This window comes from Amaranthus tricolor, chromosome 4 (assembly GCF_026212465.1).
Source record: "Amaranthus tricolor cultivar Red isolate AtriRed21 chromosome 4, ASM2621246v1, whole genome shotgun sequence".
NCBI lineage: Eukaryota > Viridiplantae > Streptophyta > Magnoliopsida > Caryophyllales > Amaranthaceae > Amaranthus > Amaranthus tricolor.
Genome location: NC_080050.1, coordinates 11,917,277 through 11,933,780, shown reverse-complemented (window position 1 = coordinate 11,933,780; position 16,504 = coordinate 11,917,277). Strand labels below are relative to the sequence as shown.

General features: G+C 34.9%; 1 protein-coding gene across 1 annotated transcript; it reads right to left on the bottom strand.

The window, feature by feature from the left end:
• Window positions 1–3,719: 3,719 nt before the first annotated feature.
• LOC130810740 (uncharacterized) lies at window positions 3,720–5,688 on the bottom strand. The gene is made up of 6 exons (XM_057676873.1): window positions 5,506–5,688; window positions 5,216–5,419; window positions 4,319–4,411; window positions 4,150–4,248; window positions 4,031–4,059; window positions 3,720–3,948 (listed from the first exon to the last, which is right to left on the bottom strand). The coding sequence occupies exons 1-6, from the start codon at window positions 5,686–5,688 to the stop codon at window positions 3,720–3,722; spliced, it is 837 nt and encodes a 278-aa protein (XP_057532856.1).
• Between the last annotated feature and the right edge of the window lie 10,816 nt (window positions 5,689–16,504).

Genomic DNA, 16,504 nt, shown 5'->3' with positions numbered 1-16,504 from the left:
AATCCCATTCCCTCCTTTGATACTCTTCGTTCTATGTTAGAATTAGAAGAACGTTCCAACCATAAACACAATTCTCCCACTCAAGATTCGGCCCTTATTACCACAAACAAAGGTTCCTTTTCTGAAAATTTTGCTCCTTTTAACAATCCTGGCCCTTCCCACCACCGTGGTGGCCACCGCCACCCTCGTCCTGGTGGCCGGACCCACCGTGGTAGCCACCATGGCTCAGCCAGTGCATCTGGCCCCTGGTAGCAGCAATATTCCAAGCCCACTCCTTTTAATCACTCTCGACCCAACAGAAACTTTCATAGCCCACCTTCTTCTCCTTCTCCTTATTATCCTAGGTGGCCTTCTTGGGCCAGACACACTTGGGCCCAGCCTGCTGCCCCCTTTCCACTACATCTTGGGCTCCTCCTTCTTCAAACAATGGATATTCTACTGGTCTTCTTGGTCGGCGTCCGGCACTAAGTTATTACACCAGGACTAATGCTTCTATGAATTATATTGCTACGGACATCGATCATGCTATGAACACTCTCTCTTTGTCTACTCCGGATGAGCAATTTTATATGGATACCGGTGCCACATCCCACATTACTCGCTCTCAAGGTACTTTACTTCCTTATTTTCCTTTAAAGCATCAATTCAATAATGTTATTGTTGTCGGTAATGGTAATTTAATTCCAGTTCTTGGTCACGCGCATATTTCTTTTCCTTCCTCCCAAAAATCCCTTACTCTAAAAAATGTCTTACATGCACCTAAACTTATTAAAAACCTTATTTCCGTTCGTAAATTCACTCATGATAATATGGTTTCTGTTGAATTTGATCCTTTTGGCTTTTCTGTGAAGGATTTGGCCACGGGGAGCATCATTCTGAGATCTAATAGCACGGGTGATCTTTATCCTTTTCCATCTACACATGGAGCTTCTCCTTTGCCTTCCACATCATCAGCTTTTTCCGTTTTTTCCTCTAGTATTTGGCATTCCCGTTTAGGACATCCGGGCAATGCGGTTTTAAATTCCTTGTATTCTTCTCGTTTAATTCAACGTAATAAAGATCCTCATTTTGTTTGTCATTCTTGTCCTTTAGGGAAACACATTCAATTACCTTTTGTTATTTTTATGTCTATGAGTACTAAACCTTTTGATATTATTCATAGTGATTTGTGGACATCTCCTATTTCTAGTCCATCGGGATATAAATACTATGTTCTTTTGCTTGATAATTATACTAATTTTTTGTGGATTTTTCCTTTATTTCGCAAATCTTAAGTTTATGATGTGTTTGTGTATTTCAATAATTTTTGTAAATACCCAATTTGTACTTAATATAAAATCTTTCCAATGTGATAACGGGGTGAATTTGACAATAATATGTTTCATCAATTTTGTACTAGTCGGGGTATTACTCTTCGTTTTTCTTGTCCTCACACATCTTCTCAAAATGGCAAATCCGAGCGCAAAATCCGCTCCATCAATAACATTACTCGTACTCTTTTATGTCATGTTTCCCTTCCTCCGTCTTTTTGGCCTCACGCCTTAAACACGGCTACTTATCTCCTTAATATTCTTCCTTCCAAACTTCTTGGTAATCTCACTCCCACTCATTTTCTATATTGTAAGTCTCCTATATATACTCATCTACGGTTTTTTGGGTGTTTATGTTTTTCCCTTTTTCCCTCTACTACTATCCACAAACTCCAACCGCGCTTCACTCCATGTGTCTTTTTAGAATACTCGTCCTCTCATCGAGGTTACAAGTGCTATGATCTCTCATCCCGTAAAATCATTATATCTCGACATGTTTTATTCGATGAGGCCACCTTTCCCTTTTCTCAATCTCCTTCCTGTCACCCCAACACTACCAATTCTTAGATGCTAATATCCCACTTCATTTACTCAAAACATCCTCCCCTACTAGGCCTGCTCCTACGCCCAGCCCAACTTCTCACCCTTCCCCTATTCAGCTCCAGCAGCTTAGCCCCGCATCTTCACCTCCCCAACCCATTCTACCCTCTGGGCCTAATCTTTCGTCCAGCCCAATACCTGCTTCCAACTCCCTCTGCCAGCCTACTTCTTCTACTGGGCCTCCCTCAGCTTCCGGCCCAACAGTTTCCTCCAGCCCAGCAGACACCTTCCCAAACCAATCTCCTGCTGGGCCTACTAATCCCTTACGCCTATCAGCTTTCACTCCCTCCTCCACCTCTTGGCCTGCCTCACACAGCCCATCCCATTCCTACTCTTTATCATCACCACCCGGCATAGTTACGCGTAGTAAACATGGTATTTTCAAACCCAATCCCAAATACTATTCCCAAGCTTTATCTGTTTCTTTTTCCTCCTTACCCAAATATCCCCTTCATGCCCTTCGTGACCCGAACTGGAAGATAGCCATGCAAGCGGAATTTGATGCCTTACTCGAGAATCACACTTGGGATCTGGTACCTCGTCCTCCTAATGCTAATATCATTCGGTCCTTGTGGGTGTTTCGTGTCAAGACCAAGTCCGATGGTTCTTTTGAGCGCTATAAAGCGCGTCTTGTTGGTGATGGTAAATCTCAAAAGGAAGGCATTGATTGTGATGAGACTTTTAGTCCGGTTGTGAAACCTGCTTCTATTCGCATTCTTTCCAGGTCTTGGTCTATTCATCAGCTAGATGTTAAGAGTGCTTTTCTACATGGTCACTTGACTAAGACTGTTTACATGCGTCAGCCTCTAGGTTTTCATGATCTTACTCATCCTGATCATGTTTGTCTTCTTCGTAAGTCTCTTCATGGTCTCAAACAGGCTCCTCGTGCTTGGTACCACCGGTTTGCCACTTTAGCAACTACTATTAGATTTTCTAACAGCATTTCTTATAATTCCCTTTTTGTTTATTGTCATGGTTCTGATATTGCTTATCTGCTATTATATGTGGACGATATTATTCTTACGGCCTCTTCTGATTTACTCCACGAGTCTCTTATGTCCAAACTTAGCTCTGAGTTTGCCATGAAGGATTTGGGCCCTCTTAATTATTTTTTGGGTATTGCTGTTAATCGTACTTCCACGGGCCTCTTTCTCTCTCAACAATAGTATGCTTTTGAAATTCTTGAAAAGGCTGGCATGTCTCAATGCACTACTACATTAATGAGCTATTACTACCCCAAAAACCCGTAGCAATAGGCTCAAAAGCCGTCCCAATAGGTCTATAGCGACGGTTCAATACCCGTCGCATTTGTGGCCGTAGGTATAGATCTACTGCAACGGTTCTGATATCTATTGCAACGGTCTCACTATAATCGTAGCAATAGGTTCTTATCACCGTCGCTATAGACCTATTGCGACGGTTACTTTGAAACCGTTGTAATAAGTCTATTGCGACGGTCATTGCAACCTATTGCAACCCCATGTTTTAATCGTTCCAATAGGTCTATTGCGACGGTCATGGCTCTCTATTGCAACGCCTTGTTAAACCTATAAATTACATATGTATAATTAACTTTGATATAATTCATCAACTCTAATACAAAATAAAGCACCAACTGTAATTAGTTCAATTAGTGGCTTTGATACATGCAACATTACAAAAGGACTTCAACATCGACAATCATCATCCAATAATGAACAACACGTACACTTCTAGCCGTGACAATCATCATCGATTGTTAGAGTGCGCTCCAATAGAAGAATGTCCATTTGACTCAGTAGTTGGAATTGTAGCATTACTTCCTATTTTTCATAGATCTGGAAGCACACTATTGACCTCAAGATTGGCTTCAAGTAGTTTCTGTAGTTGGGGATTAGCTTCAAGTACTTGATCCATAACTTGCGATTGCATGTTCTGTAAGAACTCGGGAGGAAATATGTAGCTCGAGTTAGTGCTCACTTTCCTTAGAGAAGTTTTTGTCACACCTTTTCCATACATTCGCACACGTCCACTATGCTCTGGTTTCTTTATCACTTCACTATAAGCATCTTTTTAGTTTGAACCTTGATGTTCTTGCGACTCTATTGCTTTCATTTTCTCCTATTAACATTTTAAAATACCAGTGTATGCAAATCAAGTCAAAAATACACTGTAAAATTCGAGCCATGATATCATGGCTTTCGTACACAAATAATAAGTGCAAATATATACGGGAACATACAATATTTTATTTTGTAACATCGAAGCTTGTTTTGTATGACTTTCCTAGCTTTCTTTTTCGAGAAGTGATGTAGACTTTTGCATTTGAAGGTTCTTCCTTATTTGGATCTTGTTGTTTCTATTCAAAATAATTTCATTAGTTAAGTTTATTTCGTATAAATAGATAAAAAAAATGAAAAAATAATTACCAATTCTTCATGCAACGTTGCATAGGATGTAGGACCCATAGTGTGAAAGTCATCCGCCACTTGTCGATTAGATTTATTCTTCTCACTTTCATTCTATTGGATGGAAAAGAAAAGAAATCAGTGAATCAAAATTAGGACAATTCAATTTGTTGCAGATTTTTCAACTAAAATTACACTGGTTTTCATTCTTACTACCACCATTTAATACCATCTATTACTACCACTATTTAATACCATCTACCAAACAAGTTGTAAGGACAATCAAGTTGTAAGGACAATGAACATTTTATCAATAATCCAAGTAAAAGAACCAAATCCTCACATAAAAAAAAGCTCAATCATAGAGGCTAGAACCATTGAATGTCTGTGAGCCAAAAGTAATCAATCATAATCAGCACTCAGAATAACACATTTGGGAACCAACATAATTAGCTAATACTAAAATCCACACATTTCGAAGATGCATATGTGAGAAGTGAGAAACAGCATCGCATACCAACTTTAAACAAGGGCATGATTCAACCAAGATACAACAGCACTATAGACTTAAAAGTAGAAAACTATTCATCCACTAATAGAAAAATCATTACCAAAAAAATGTCGAATTCAGGATGCCTAGTATAGGGTTAGTCGAACAATGCTTATCAATTACTTATGAAAACACAACGCTAGTGTAAACAATTATTTCTACTCTTCTTAATGATTAAATTTTACTAAAGCACACATCTTGTTTCCTAAAACTATTTGTGTGAGCCAAAATGTCTGATTTCCCATGCTTTATGTAGTTGTATAATAAGTTGGTGTTTTATGCAGTTTATGATCAGCTGTTGAACTATGACTCACATTTATTCCATTTTATTTTTTCAGATTTTCTAATATAAGAAGAGGAATACATACTTTAACTTCCTCAGCATCCCAATACTTTATAAGTAGTTTGAATTGGTAATCTGGAATTATTGGTGGACGCTTATTCCATCTTTCAGCATAAGTGTTATATTTGTAGTAGTATAATCTCTTACACCTACATTTCCAATCTTTCCACATGGCATTCATAGTGGTCAACACCCATGTTTTGCCAGCATCGTGTACCACATACTTCTCCTATATATTTAATTTTTACTAGTCAACATTTTATCATACATATAAATTAAAGTAGAAATGAGCAAATAATAATTTCATGCACTTACTTGGACATACATCCACATTTTGTCGTGTGTGGGTAAGCTTGGCCATTCACAATAATTCAGCGGTGCATACTCAGGATTCCAAGCCACAGTCCCTAGAAATCGACTGTATTCATTGATAATTTTTTTTGTAGGACCAATTGGTTGTCCAACTGCGTTAAGGACGACCACTGGTTGTTCATGCATTGTACAAGCATGAGCCTCAACTAGCTTTGTGGGACCTCGATGCTTCTTTTTTGGAGCTGAAAAAAATAGAAATACATTGACATGTGATGGACTTTAAAACTGAAGCATAATAATAATTTTTTTAAAAAAATAAGTTGTGTTGCAAATCAAAACGTGAACCACAATTCTATTTTCTTCTGCTTCTTGTTCTATATGTTCTTCATGTATTGGTTCAATATCACCTACGGTACAACCTACTTCGTTTGCATTTGTGGGAGAAGGTTGATGATCACTCGAAAAGATTTAGTTCATTTGCATTGTTAATTTCATTTTCAGGATCCTTTCTTTGCATTTGTTTCTTTCGATGATCACGATAGTCAGAAAATGGCCCTGGTGGATAAAACTTGGTGTTCATTTTCTTGGGTTGTTGTGGTTGCATATCTTGTTGTTGCATAGACTGCTGCAACAAAGGTTGTTGCACAGAAAGCTCTTGGTGATGTTGTTGGTGATGTTGTTCTTGTTCCACATCCTCTTGATGTTTTTGTCTGTTATGTTGTGCAACCTTTACTTGCTTGAGTTGTTCATGTTGTTGGCTAGAAGGTGATAAAAAGGCAGACATACACCCTCTCTTTGAACATGATCGCTTCTTTGTGGATTTTTTCATTGTAAACTGGAACAACAAAATAAGATGCATACATTACATATAAAAAATTAGATACATTATAATTAAAATTGATGCAACATCATTTTGTATACCTTTGAACTAGTATCAACCTCATAATCAATAGGTATGTAGTCTTCATCATCACTATGAGATAATGTGTCATCTCTAACATCTTTTGAAAAAGTTTTTGCATTAGCTTGAAGAATCTTTGCTGCCACAGTTCCACATCCTTTAGCTGTCATAAATTCTGCATTTTGCTTTATTGTCTCCATTCTTTTCCTTTCATATTCATTTGCTTCTCTTTGTTGTGCAACATCTTTCGTTTTAGTCCCTTTCATCTACAAGTCATAAAATATCAATCAAGTTAGATAAATACATGTAAACAATCATATAAATAAGAACTAAGAAAAATAACATACAATAACAATATATGGGTACCATCAGACAATTCCATTGGATTGTTATGTATGGCAAAATGCCAACCTTCTTTGGTTGGATCTTCTACATAAAAAACTTGATGTGCTTGAGATGCCAAGATATATGGTTCTCCTTTACATATTGTTTTATTTTTCTTAACTAATGATTGTTGATGTTCATTTATTTCTGAATGAAACCAAACACATCTAAACAAGACAACACTAAAATGATCATGATAAGATATCTCAATAATCTCTTCCACAGAACCATAATACATGACGTTTCCCACTGAAGGATTTTTATCCTTACTACTAGCAAAACTATGTGTTAACGCCGTTAAAGTTACTCCACTATTTTGTGTGGCATAATTTGCCTCTCGTTCCATAGTATGAAACCTGTAACCATTGACATAGTACCCACTGTACATTTTTGCTTTAGAAGAGGGTCCTTTTGATAGCCAACTGACATGGTCTAAGACAGGTTGACCTTCATCAACCTTCAATGTGATTTCCACTTTAAACCAATCTTTGAAATCCTTGCAATCACTTTGAGCCCTGTCCCATTTTCTCTTTCGATGAGTCTCTACTGTTGCTTTGTGCTCACTATGATAGAAGAATAGAAAATGTTAAACAATAAACGAGAGATAAAAAATGAATAATAAATCTTAGCTTAAAGGTTTACTAGTCATACTTAATGTATCTCTCAACTTCTTCACAATTGCAATTGAACAAGACATATTAGTGCACTTGACTCCATGTGACTTGATCGATAAAAAACCCAACCTGTTTCTTCTTTGAAGTTTTTCCTCTTCCCCTGATAGGATGTCCAAGCTTTGGAAGAAATTCTTGTGAAATAGAAGGCTTACTGACTTGTGGACTTGGACCTTTTGACCTAATTAGATATCGAGCAACAAATCTAGCACAATCCTTGGCCAAGAAGCCTTCAGCCATTGAAGCCTCCGGACGACCCTTATTCCGAACATCTGACTTCAATTCCCGAAGATATCTCTCAATTGCATACATGCACCTTAATGCAACAGGTCCACCAAGCTTTTGTTCTACTAAGTGAACCGGCAAATGAACCATGACATCAAAAAAAGCTGGTGGAAAATTCCTCTCAAATTGACATAAAGTTTCAACTATCTCAGAATGAAGTTTATTAACATCTTGAGGGTTAATTGTTTTTTTCCATATACCCTTGAAAAAATTAGAAAGCCTTATCAAAGGCGTTGCAACTTCTTTATTTAAGGTAATGCTTGCGGCAATTGGGAGCAAGTAATGCATCATAAAATGTGCATCATGGCTCTTGTATCCTGTGATTTTTCGTTCATTTACTTGCACACACCGAGCAATGTTTGAGGCATAACCTTGTGGTAGCTTTGCATTTTTTATGGTTTGGCAAAGCAATCGTCTTTCATTAGCATTCATCCAAAACCTTGATGTTGGAACCTCTTCAGTTCCATCTTCTAACTCTTAATCTCCAACTCAGGAACCCAACGTAGGTCTTTCTTTTCTCGGAGGTCTTTTAGGTCTCAACGAGCAGCTAAATTATCTTTTGTCTTCCCAGGAATGGCTAACAATTTCGCAACAATATTATCAAACACATTCTTTTCTATGTGCATGACGTCCAAATTATGGGGATTAGAACAATGTTTCCAATAAGGCAACTTAAAAAGTATGGACATCTTTCTCCACGGATTAGGATCATCCTCTGCTTGTTTCATCTTAGGTTGCTTTTTTCCATAATCATTTCGAAAATCACAAAGCAATTCCTCAATCTCAATTCCCGTCAAAGGCACGGGTGCAATTCGTTCATCAAATTTTCCATTGAAGTTTCTTTTATTAAAACGCCACGGGTGATCAGTATCCAAAAATTTGCGATGACACATGTAGCAATACTTGTGGCTATATGGTAACCACACTGAATCAATTTCATAATGACAATATGGGCAAGCTGTTTTACTTTTTGTGCTCCAACCAGATACCATTGCATAAGCAGGAAAATCACTAATAATAGACGCCAAAGCTACTTGCATGTCAAACCTTGTATTTGTTGACGCATCATATGTTTCTAGGCCAAACTCCCACAAATCATTAAGATCTTTGATAAGTGGTTGCAAGTAGACATCAATATCTTTTCCAGGAGACAATGGGCCCGGAATAAGTAATGAAAAAAATTAGAAACTCTGACTTTGTGGCCAACCATGGAGGCAAGTTATAATTGACCAAAATTACTGGCCATGTACTATGCACAATGCTCATTGAATTAAATGGGTTAAACCCATCTGTGGCTAATGCAAGCCTCACATTACGAGGATCTTGATCAAATTTTGGATACAATTTGCCAAAGTTCTTCCAAGCTTCACCGTCCACCGGATATTGCAAAAGTCCAAGTCCGTCTTTTCCTCGACCATTTGCATGCCATTTCAAGTAATTAGCAGTTTCGGCACACATATATAACCTTTGCAACCTTTTCTTAAGTGGAAAGTATCTTAGAATTTTTGCTGGAATTTTATGTGCCTTTTATGAGGTATATTCAGTGTGATCATTTTCGTTCGATTTCCACCTTGAGGCCCCACAAATATGACAACTTGTTGCAGTTGCATGCTCCTCCCAATATAGCATGCAATCATTAGGGCATGCATCGATTTTTTTATAATTTAAACCTAAAACTTTCAACACTTTTTTTGCCTCATTCAACGATGTTGGCAATACAGAATCATCGGGTAGAACTTCCTTAAACAATGCTTGCAAAGCAGAAAATGCAACATTACTCAACTTATGATCACACTTGTATATATAAAGGCGAATTGTACACGCAAGTCTAGAGAATTTTTTGCAACCAGGATATAATTCTTGTTGGCCTTTTTCTATTAGACTAAGAAACTTCTTTGCCTCATCATTTGGCCCTTCTCTCAGAGTAACGTTGAACATTTCTTGTATACCATCATTCATGTTCAATGGTTCATCATGTGCCTCTAATTCTGTTTCATCACCCATCTTCCCAAACCCAGAAAATTCATCACTTCTTGGTACAAAACCATTGCAAATGATATGATCTTTCACGTCATTCTGACCATACCAATATTGATGATAACACATACAACATGGGCAACTAATTTGATTTCCTTGGGACCTTGTAGCAAAAGCTTTTTCAATGTATTCATCCGTTCCTTTTTGATAATCATAACTCCATCTAGGAAATTCCCACCACTTATCCATTTCCTAAAAGTAAGTATTATAAGATTTTATACTAAAGGCAAAAACACTAGATCAATTAACAATTAATCAACTTGTGTCAAGAAATCAAAGATTTGAATTATGATTATATTACTAATAATAAGTCAAATAAAAAATAATTAACAATTTAATTAACAAATAGCAAATAGCAAATAATAGCAGCAACTCAACCAATTATGATCAACCAGAGATTAGAATTATAATTATGATTAACCAGAGATTTGAATTATGAAATTATCTCAACCAATTAATTAACAAATAGCAAAAAATAGCAGCAACTCAACAGCAGTAGCGAACAACAGCCAGGACGGCGAACAACAGAGCAGCAACCACCAATGACAGCGGCAGCACCATCCCACGACCAACCAGCAGCTACCCACGACGCAACAGCACCGTCCCACGACCCAACAGAACCGTCCAACGGCAGCAGCAACAACGACCACTTACGGCAGCCCGCAGCAAACAACGAACACTAGAAGCGCCGACCAACCACAGTAGATGAGTGGAGCCAACGCGTAGCAGCCCCCGCCGCGCAACACCTCCGAACAGCCGCGCAAAACAGCTAAGTCGAAGCAGCAACAGTAGATCGAAATTCGCAAAGAAGAATTAGAAGAAATCAAATTCAGTTTTAGAGGAAATTACAATTTAGTTTGTGAAATAGGATTTTTTGAGAAGTAAGAGTGAATGAATTAGAAAGTAAGTGAAGGTGGGAAAGTTGAAAGTAAGTGAAATTTTAATTTTTCATTTCCCGGCAAACACTGCCCTAATATAATTTCATCAATTGAAGGTCTATTGCGACGGTTTATACACAACCGTAGTAATAGGTATCCGTCCCATAGCAATAAATAGTCTATTGCGACGGTTTTAAACTAACCGTAGCAATAGGGTCCTAACTGTCGCAATAGAGTATCTATTGCTACGGTTCAAAACAAACCGTCGCAATAGATCGTCGCCATTGCTCGTTAATGTAGTAGTGATGTAACCCTGTTGCTACTCCTGTTGCTACCTCCGGAAAACTTTGTGCTAATGTTGGTTCTCCTTGTGATGATCCTACCTTGTATCGTAGCCCAACTGGTGCTTTGCAGTATCTTACATTCACCCGCCCACATATTTCATATGTTGTTCAGCAGGTTTGTCTTTATATGCATGATCCTCGAATTGAACATATGGCTGCTATTCACCGCATTCTTCGCTATGTCAAAGGTACTATTCACTATGGTCTGCAGTTATATCGTTCGAATATTTTGACTCTTTTGTCCTGTACCAATGCTGATTGGGGTGGCTGTCCTGACACTCGTTGCTCCACTTCTGGTTACTGTGTTTTTTTCTGGGTGACAATTTAATTTCATGGTCCGCTAAACGACAACCTACTGTTTTCAAATCTAGTGCTGAAGCTGAATATCGTGGTGTTGCTAATGTTGTTTCTAAAATTTGTTGGATTCGCAATTTACTTCTTGAGCTACACTGTCCTATTACTACAGCTACTCTTGTCTATTGTGACAATGTTAGTGCCTTCTATTTAGCTGGTAATTCGATCCATCATCAACACACTAAGCATATTGAGATTGACATTCACTTTGTTCGTGAAAAAGTGAAACGTGGTGATGTTCGGGTGCTTCATGTTCCAATTCGTTATCAGATTGCTGATCTTTTCACCAAAGGCCTTCCTCAAGTATTATTTGATGATTTTCGTTCAAGTCTCAGCGTTTATAAAGCTCCCGATTCGACTGCGGGGTGTCTTAGAATATATTAGAATAATATCTTTTGATTACTTGCATATTTTGTATAATCTTTATGATTGTGTAGAATATTAGGAAAATATTTAGTTTCTTAAAGTATAGTTTGTAATTTTATATATATTAACATTATTACTAATAAGAAAGGCAACCAAATCTTTTTTACAATTACTCCCATTCTAATCGCTAAAGAAAATTGAATCACAAGTCACAGCTTGGCAAATCAAGCAAGGTTAGCTTGAAAGAAGAAAATTCTAATTAATAAGTGTTAAAATAGAGACACTAGTAATTTAGCACTCAAGGTTCATGAGTACGAGTAGACAGTGGTATTATTTTAAGATGTCAGAAACTCTTTTCATGCCTGGCTGTGGTGCAACTGCACACCAGTCATTGTGAAGCTGCGCCCAAACATCAGAGGGCATGACCTGACATTTTTGCTTTCTACTCTGTCTAAATATACTGCACCTGTTTAGTTCTACATTACTCCCTATCTCTTTATCTCTAATCGTCTTATATCGTTAAGTTTAGTACTACTCCCATTGGCAATTAGATGTTGGTTGATGGTTTTTTAATTAACTTGTTTGACCAATTAAAATTATTTGTTATTTTTATTGGCTTTTAAACTATCTTAATATACCAGTTATTGATGTTGATAATTCGTAAATTTAGATGTTGGCTGTTGGCTATTTATAAGAGAAAAAGTGAATCAACAAGCTAAAAACTAACAAAAAAAACTAATTAGAGTAGCATTTTTATTTTGCTTAAAAACTAAAATCCATTTACCAAATATTTTTTTAGTTGTTTAACCAACAAATAAAACAAAAGTCAAAAGTTAACAAAAAATAAAACAGAAAACAGGTCGGTTGTCTTTAGTATTGAAGTTGGTCCAACTAGATTGTTATGCAAATTAAGAAAATATAAAAAAGGTTATAGGAGTAATATATTATCTCCCCTATTTTTTTACTAGCATATCATTGTTTTTCTATATAATAAAAAAAGTTATTTTATTCCATACTTAATTTTATGTGCATGATCCACAATATAAAACCCTTAAACAAGAGTAATTTCGATATTTATTTCAAAAAAAAAAACAATATTGATATTTTTTACTTTCAAATAAAAAAAAATCATAGTTTTCACATTTAAACTTTAATTTATTTATTTTAATGCACCACTATAATCCTTAATCTCATTATAAGTAAGGGCAACATTGATATTTCTTTTCGCGTATACACTATCTTATTACTTGTGCAATTGTTCTTGGTTGCAACTTGCAACTAAAAAAGGCTAAGAAAATTTATTTTATAGTGAAATTGGAGAAATATGTAAATGATAATTGTAAAAAAGAGCAAGATACATCAAAAATCATGGAAATATTTAAAAAGGAAAATAATACAAGTCTTAAAAAACATAGAGTATAATTTTAAATAAATGAGTAATAATTAAAATTACTTTTAACAAAATATTTAAAAATATATTGAAATAATACTTTAATCCTTTAAATCCAAGTCTTAAGTTTCAACTATCAACTTTAAGTATTGCTTTAGTTTTTTGTTTTTTCAGTTTAGGCTTTAGTTAGTTAAATTAATGTCATGCATTCGATTATTAAGAAAAAGAGTTATATTTTGGCTATTTTGAATGTAAGTGTTGGTCCAGATTTCTTCTAATTTCATCTAACTAATATAACTCTAAATCTAACTCTTTCTATGTAGATTAATTCTTCCTAATAATAGAAGTAAAAATATAATATATTTATTAAAAAATAAAAAATAAAAAATAAAAAACTGGAAAAGGCCCATTTGCATTAAATGCAATACTCAACAACTCCTCTTGCCTTTATATGCAAAATTTATCTCTCCTCATTAAATGCAAAATTTCATCATCTCCATTCACCACCAATCTAAAATAGCCCAAAAAATGCCAAATAACATTAGTACCAATTACTAAATACCAAACTGGAGTATTTCATTGATCTGCAAACACTACAGCACATAGAAGTACTTCCTCCTACGTGTTCATTCAGATAATTGGATTGATTTCGGACGGGTATTATTTGATTCGGCTGCATTTCTGATTAGTTATTTTTCGGATATATGTTACGGCGGATCACACTCGGGTCGGGTCGGTTAGTCACGGTTCGGTGAAAATCGGTTATTCGAACTATCTGGTTAGCATCGATTCGGTTTCAGTTGAAATTCGAGTTGAGTGTCAATCGGTCTCGAGTTGTCACCGGTTAATTTTTAGTAATATTAAAAATTACTAATTAATATTGATCGAGTCAATATCAGATTTTGTTAGTCATTTTTTTAATTGATGATAAGATTTCCTTTACTTAAAGCAATATAGTTAAAATGCAAATCAATTAGTGATTATTACTTTGTAACTTTGTTACTTTTACTTATTTGATTGTAAATTAAAATTAAATAACTATCAATTTTCATCTAATTTGATTAAAGTAGTTCAATAAACATTGATCATTAATTATTAACTCTAAATATATGAAACCATGTATTTAATAAATTTTATTAAAATATCTATCATTTTATTAGATTAATTAATAAGATGAATGAATATGAGTCGATCATGCTTCTATGTTAAAAATTGGTTTAGATTTACAGTAGTTCGATACAATTTCATTTGGGTTGAGTCGGTTTTAGCCGGATTGAGTTCAGTTTCGAGCATGATTCGGTTCGGATATGACTCGTCGGTCACTATTAGGTTCGGGTAATCTCGGTTAACGGTTCTATGTTGGTTACAAAAATCGATCGCAACTTGGGTTCAGTTTTTCCCATTTTCGATTGTCAACCGATTCGGGTACAACTTAAGTTTGGGTAATGTCGGTTCGATAAGCCTGAAAAAGGAACATATTTTCGGGTCGATTTACTTTTGGTTTCGGTTAGGATTTTCAGGTTGGGTCACATTTAAACAGCTCTACTTATTCCGCTAGATGATTGCATTATACTTATTATATTTGACTTTTTACGTAACTGTATCATTTATATTTTAAATTATACATAATTAAAAGTCAGCAAAAATATATGTTTAAACGATTCAAACAAAATTCTACTTGACTATTGTATTCTTAAACATTAACCGCAATATATAATATAAATTTAAACAATAAATGGTAATCATCTGTGTCAATAACCATAATATACTTCATCCGTTCTGAAATACTTTTTACGTCACGGTTATTGACATCATTTATCGTTCAAACTTAGCTAATGTGTAAGAAAAAATATAGTCAAGATCTTGTTGGAATAGTCTAATCACATACTTTGATAATTTTAACTTTTTATAATTTTTAAATATACATAATTTAAAATATAAATAATTTAAATAACATATTGAATTATGAAAAAGTCTAAGAAGTAGCAACTTTATTTATTTTCAAATGTTTTTTCCATTTACTTTTTGTATAATTTTTAAAATAAATTATGAGCTTTAATATCTCTAAATACACATTATAAAAAACTATAAAAATATATAACAAAAAGTATACATTAAGACGAATCAAACGAGATCTCAAATAAATATATTTTATCATTGATACACATCTTAAAAGTCATAATCAAATTTTTCATTTAAAATAGAATATTTTAGGTAGGAAAAAAATTAAGAATGAAAGGGGATGGAGTATTATTTTCACAGTATCTACCTTAGCTGTTGGCTACGGGTAGGTGCTATATTTGTAAGTTGCGCCCACTTTTTATATGAGGGAATGAAGAAAGAATATCATTAACACACTAGAGTTTAAAACATTTTAGGTTCTACTTTGATATTATGGGACTATACTACATAAATGTACTTCAATTTCCAATTTATTCCTTTACTCCTTTTTTCCGCTTTTATGAACCTACAAATTTTTATGTGCTACTCTTAATTTTCCCAATGCTTTTATAATTATTGTGTTTTTTTGTTAAATTTGTGAGGTAGTAGAATTGAGTTGGTGGTAAAGCTTGTAAAATTTGTGCAATGTTATATCATTTATTGTTAATCTCAAGCCCGAGTAAAAGGAAAAGGGTCAGCAGTAGGCTTATGATGGCCAACTCTGATAAAACTAATCACATTTTATATGTAGTCGATCGCAAATTTTCAAGATTAAAACTTTGACAATATTATTGTTAGTTGTTGATTGAGATGCAATAGTATAATTTTAGTTTTAACTTAAATTTTATTAGTAAACAAAATTCATGCTAATGTTAGATGCAACCTACAATTTGAGTTAAGGTGAGTTTGTCAATTGAATATGTTACTTATGTAAGCCATACATACTCAAATTGCTCTATTCAATTTTGATTGAGCCAAAGTTATATTACTTGGTGTATTTAATTAAATGAGATTTGATTTCTCATATAAACTCCCATGTAACTTTGAACCAATACATCAAATGTGATGTGATGGGTAAATCTTAATATCTTATGATTGAAACATCAAGAATCCCAAGTACAAAATAAATGTTGATCCCTGTGTTCTAATTTCTAAACAATCCAATAGTCTAGCTCAAAGATAATTATTTTTTTTATTCTCACTATTATTTCATATTTTATCATAACATGACGCCACTAACTAATTTAAAATTTTACATTTGTTATTTTACCAAAAAAATGTTAAATTGCAACGGTCAAAAGGCAACGAACACAAGTTCGTCGACAATGTTCAAGAAAGGCGACGATATGATAACCTAAGTTGGCGACGACCCTTGTTGGTCGCCAGTTTGTCTCCTAGTATTAAATATGTATAGCACTTTTTTATTTTATTTTTTTAAAATGGCGACAACC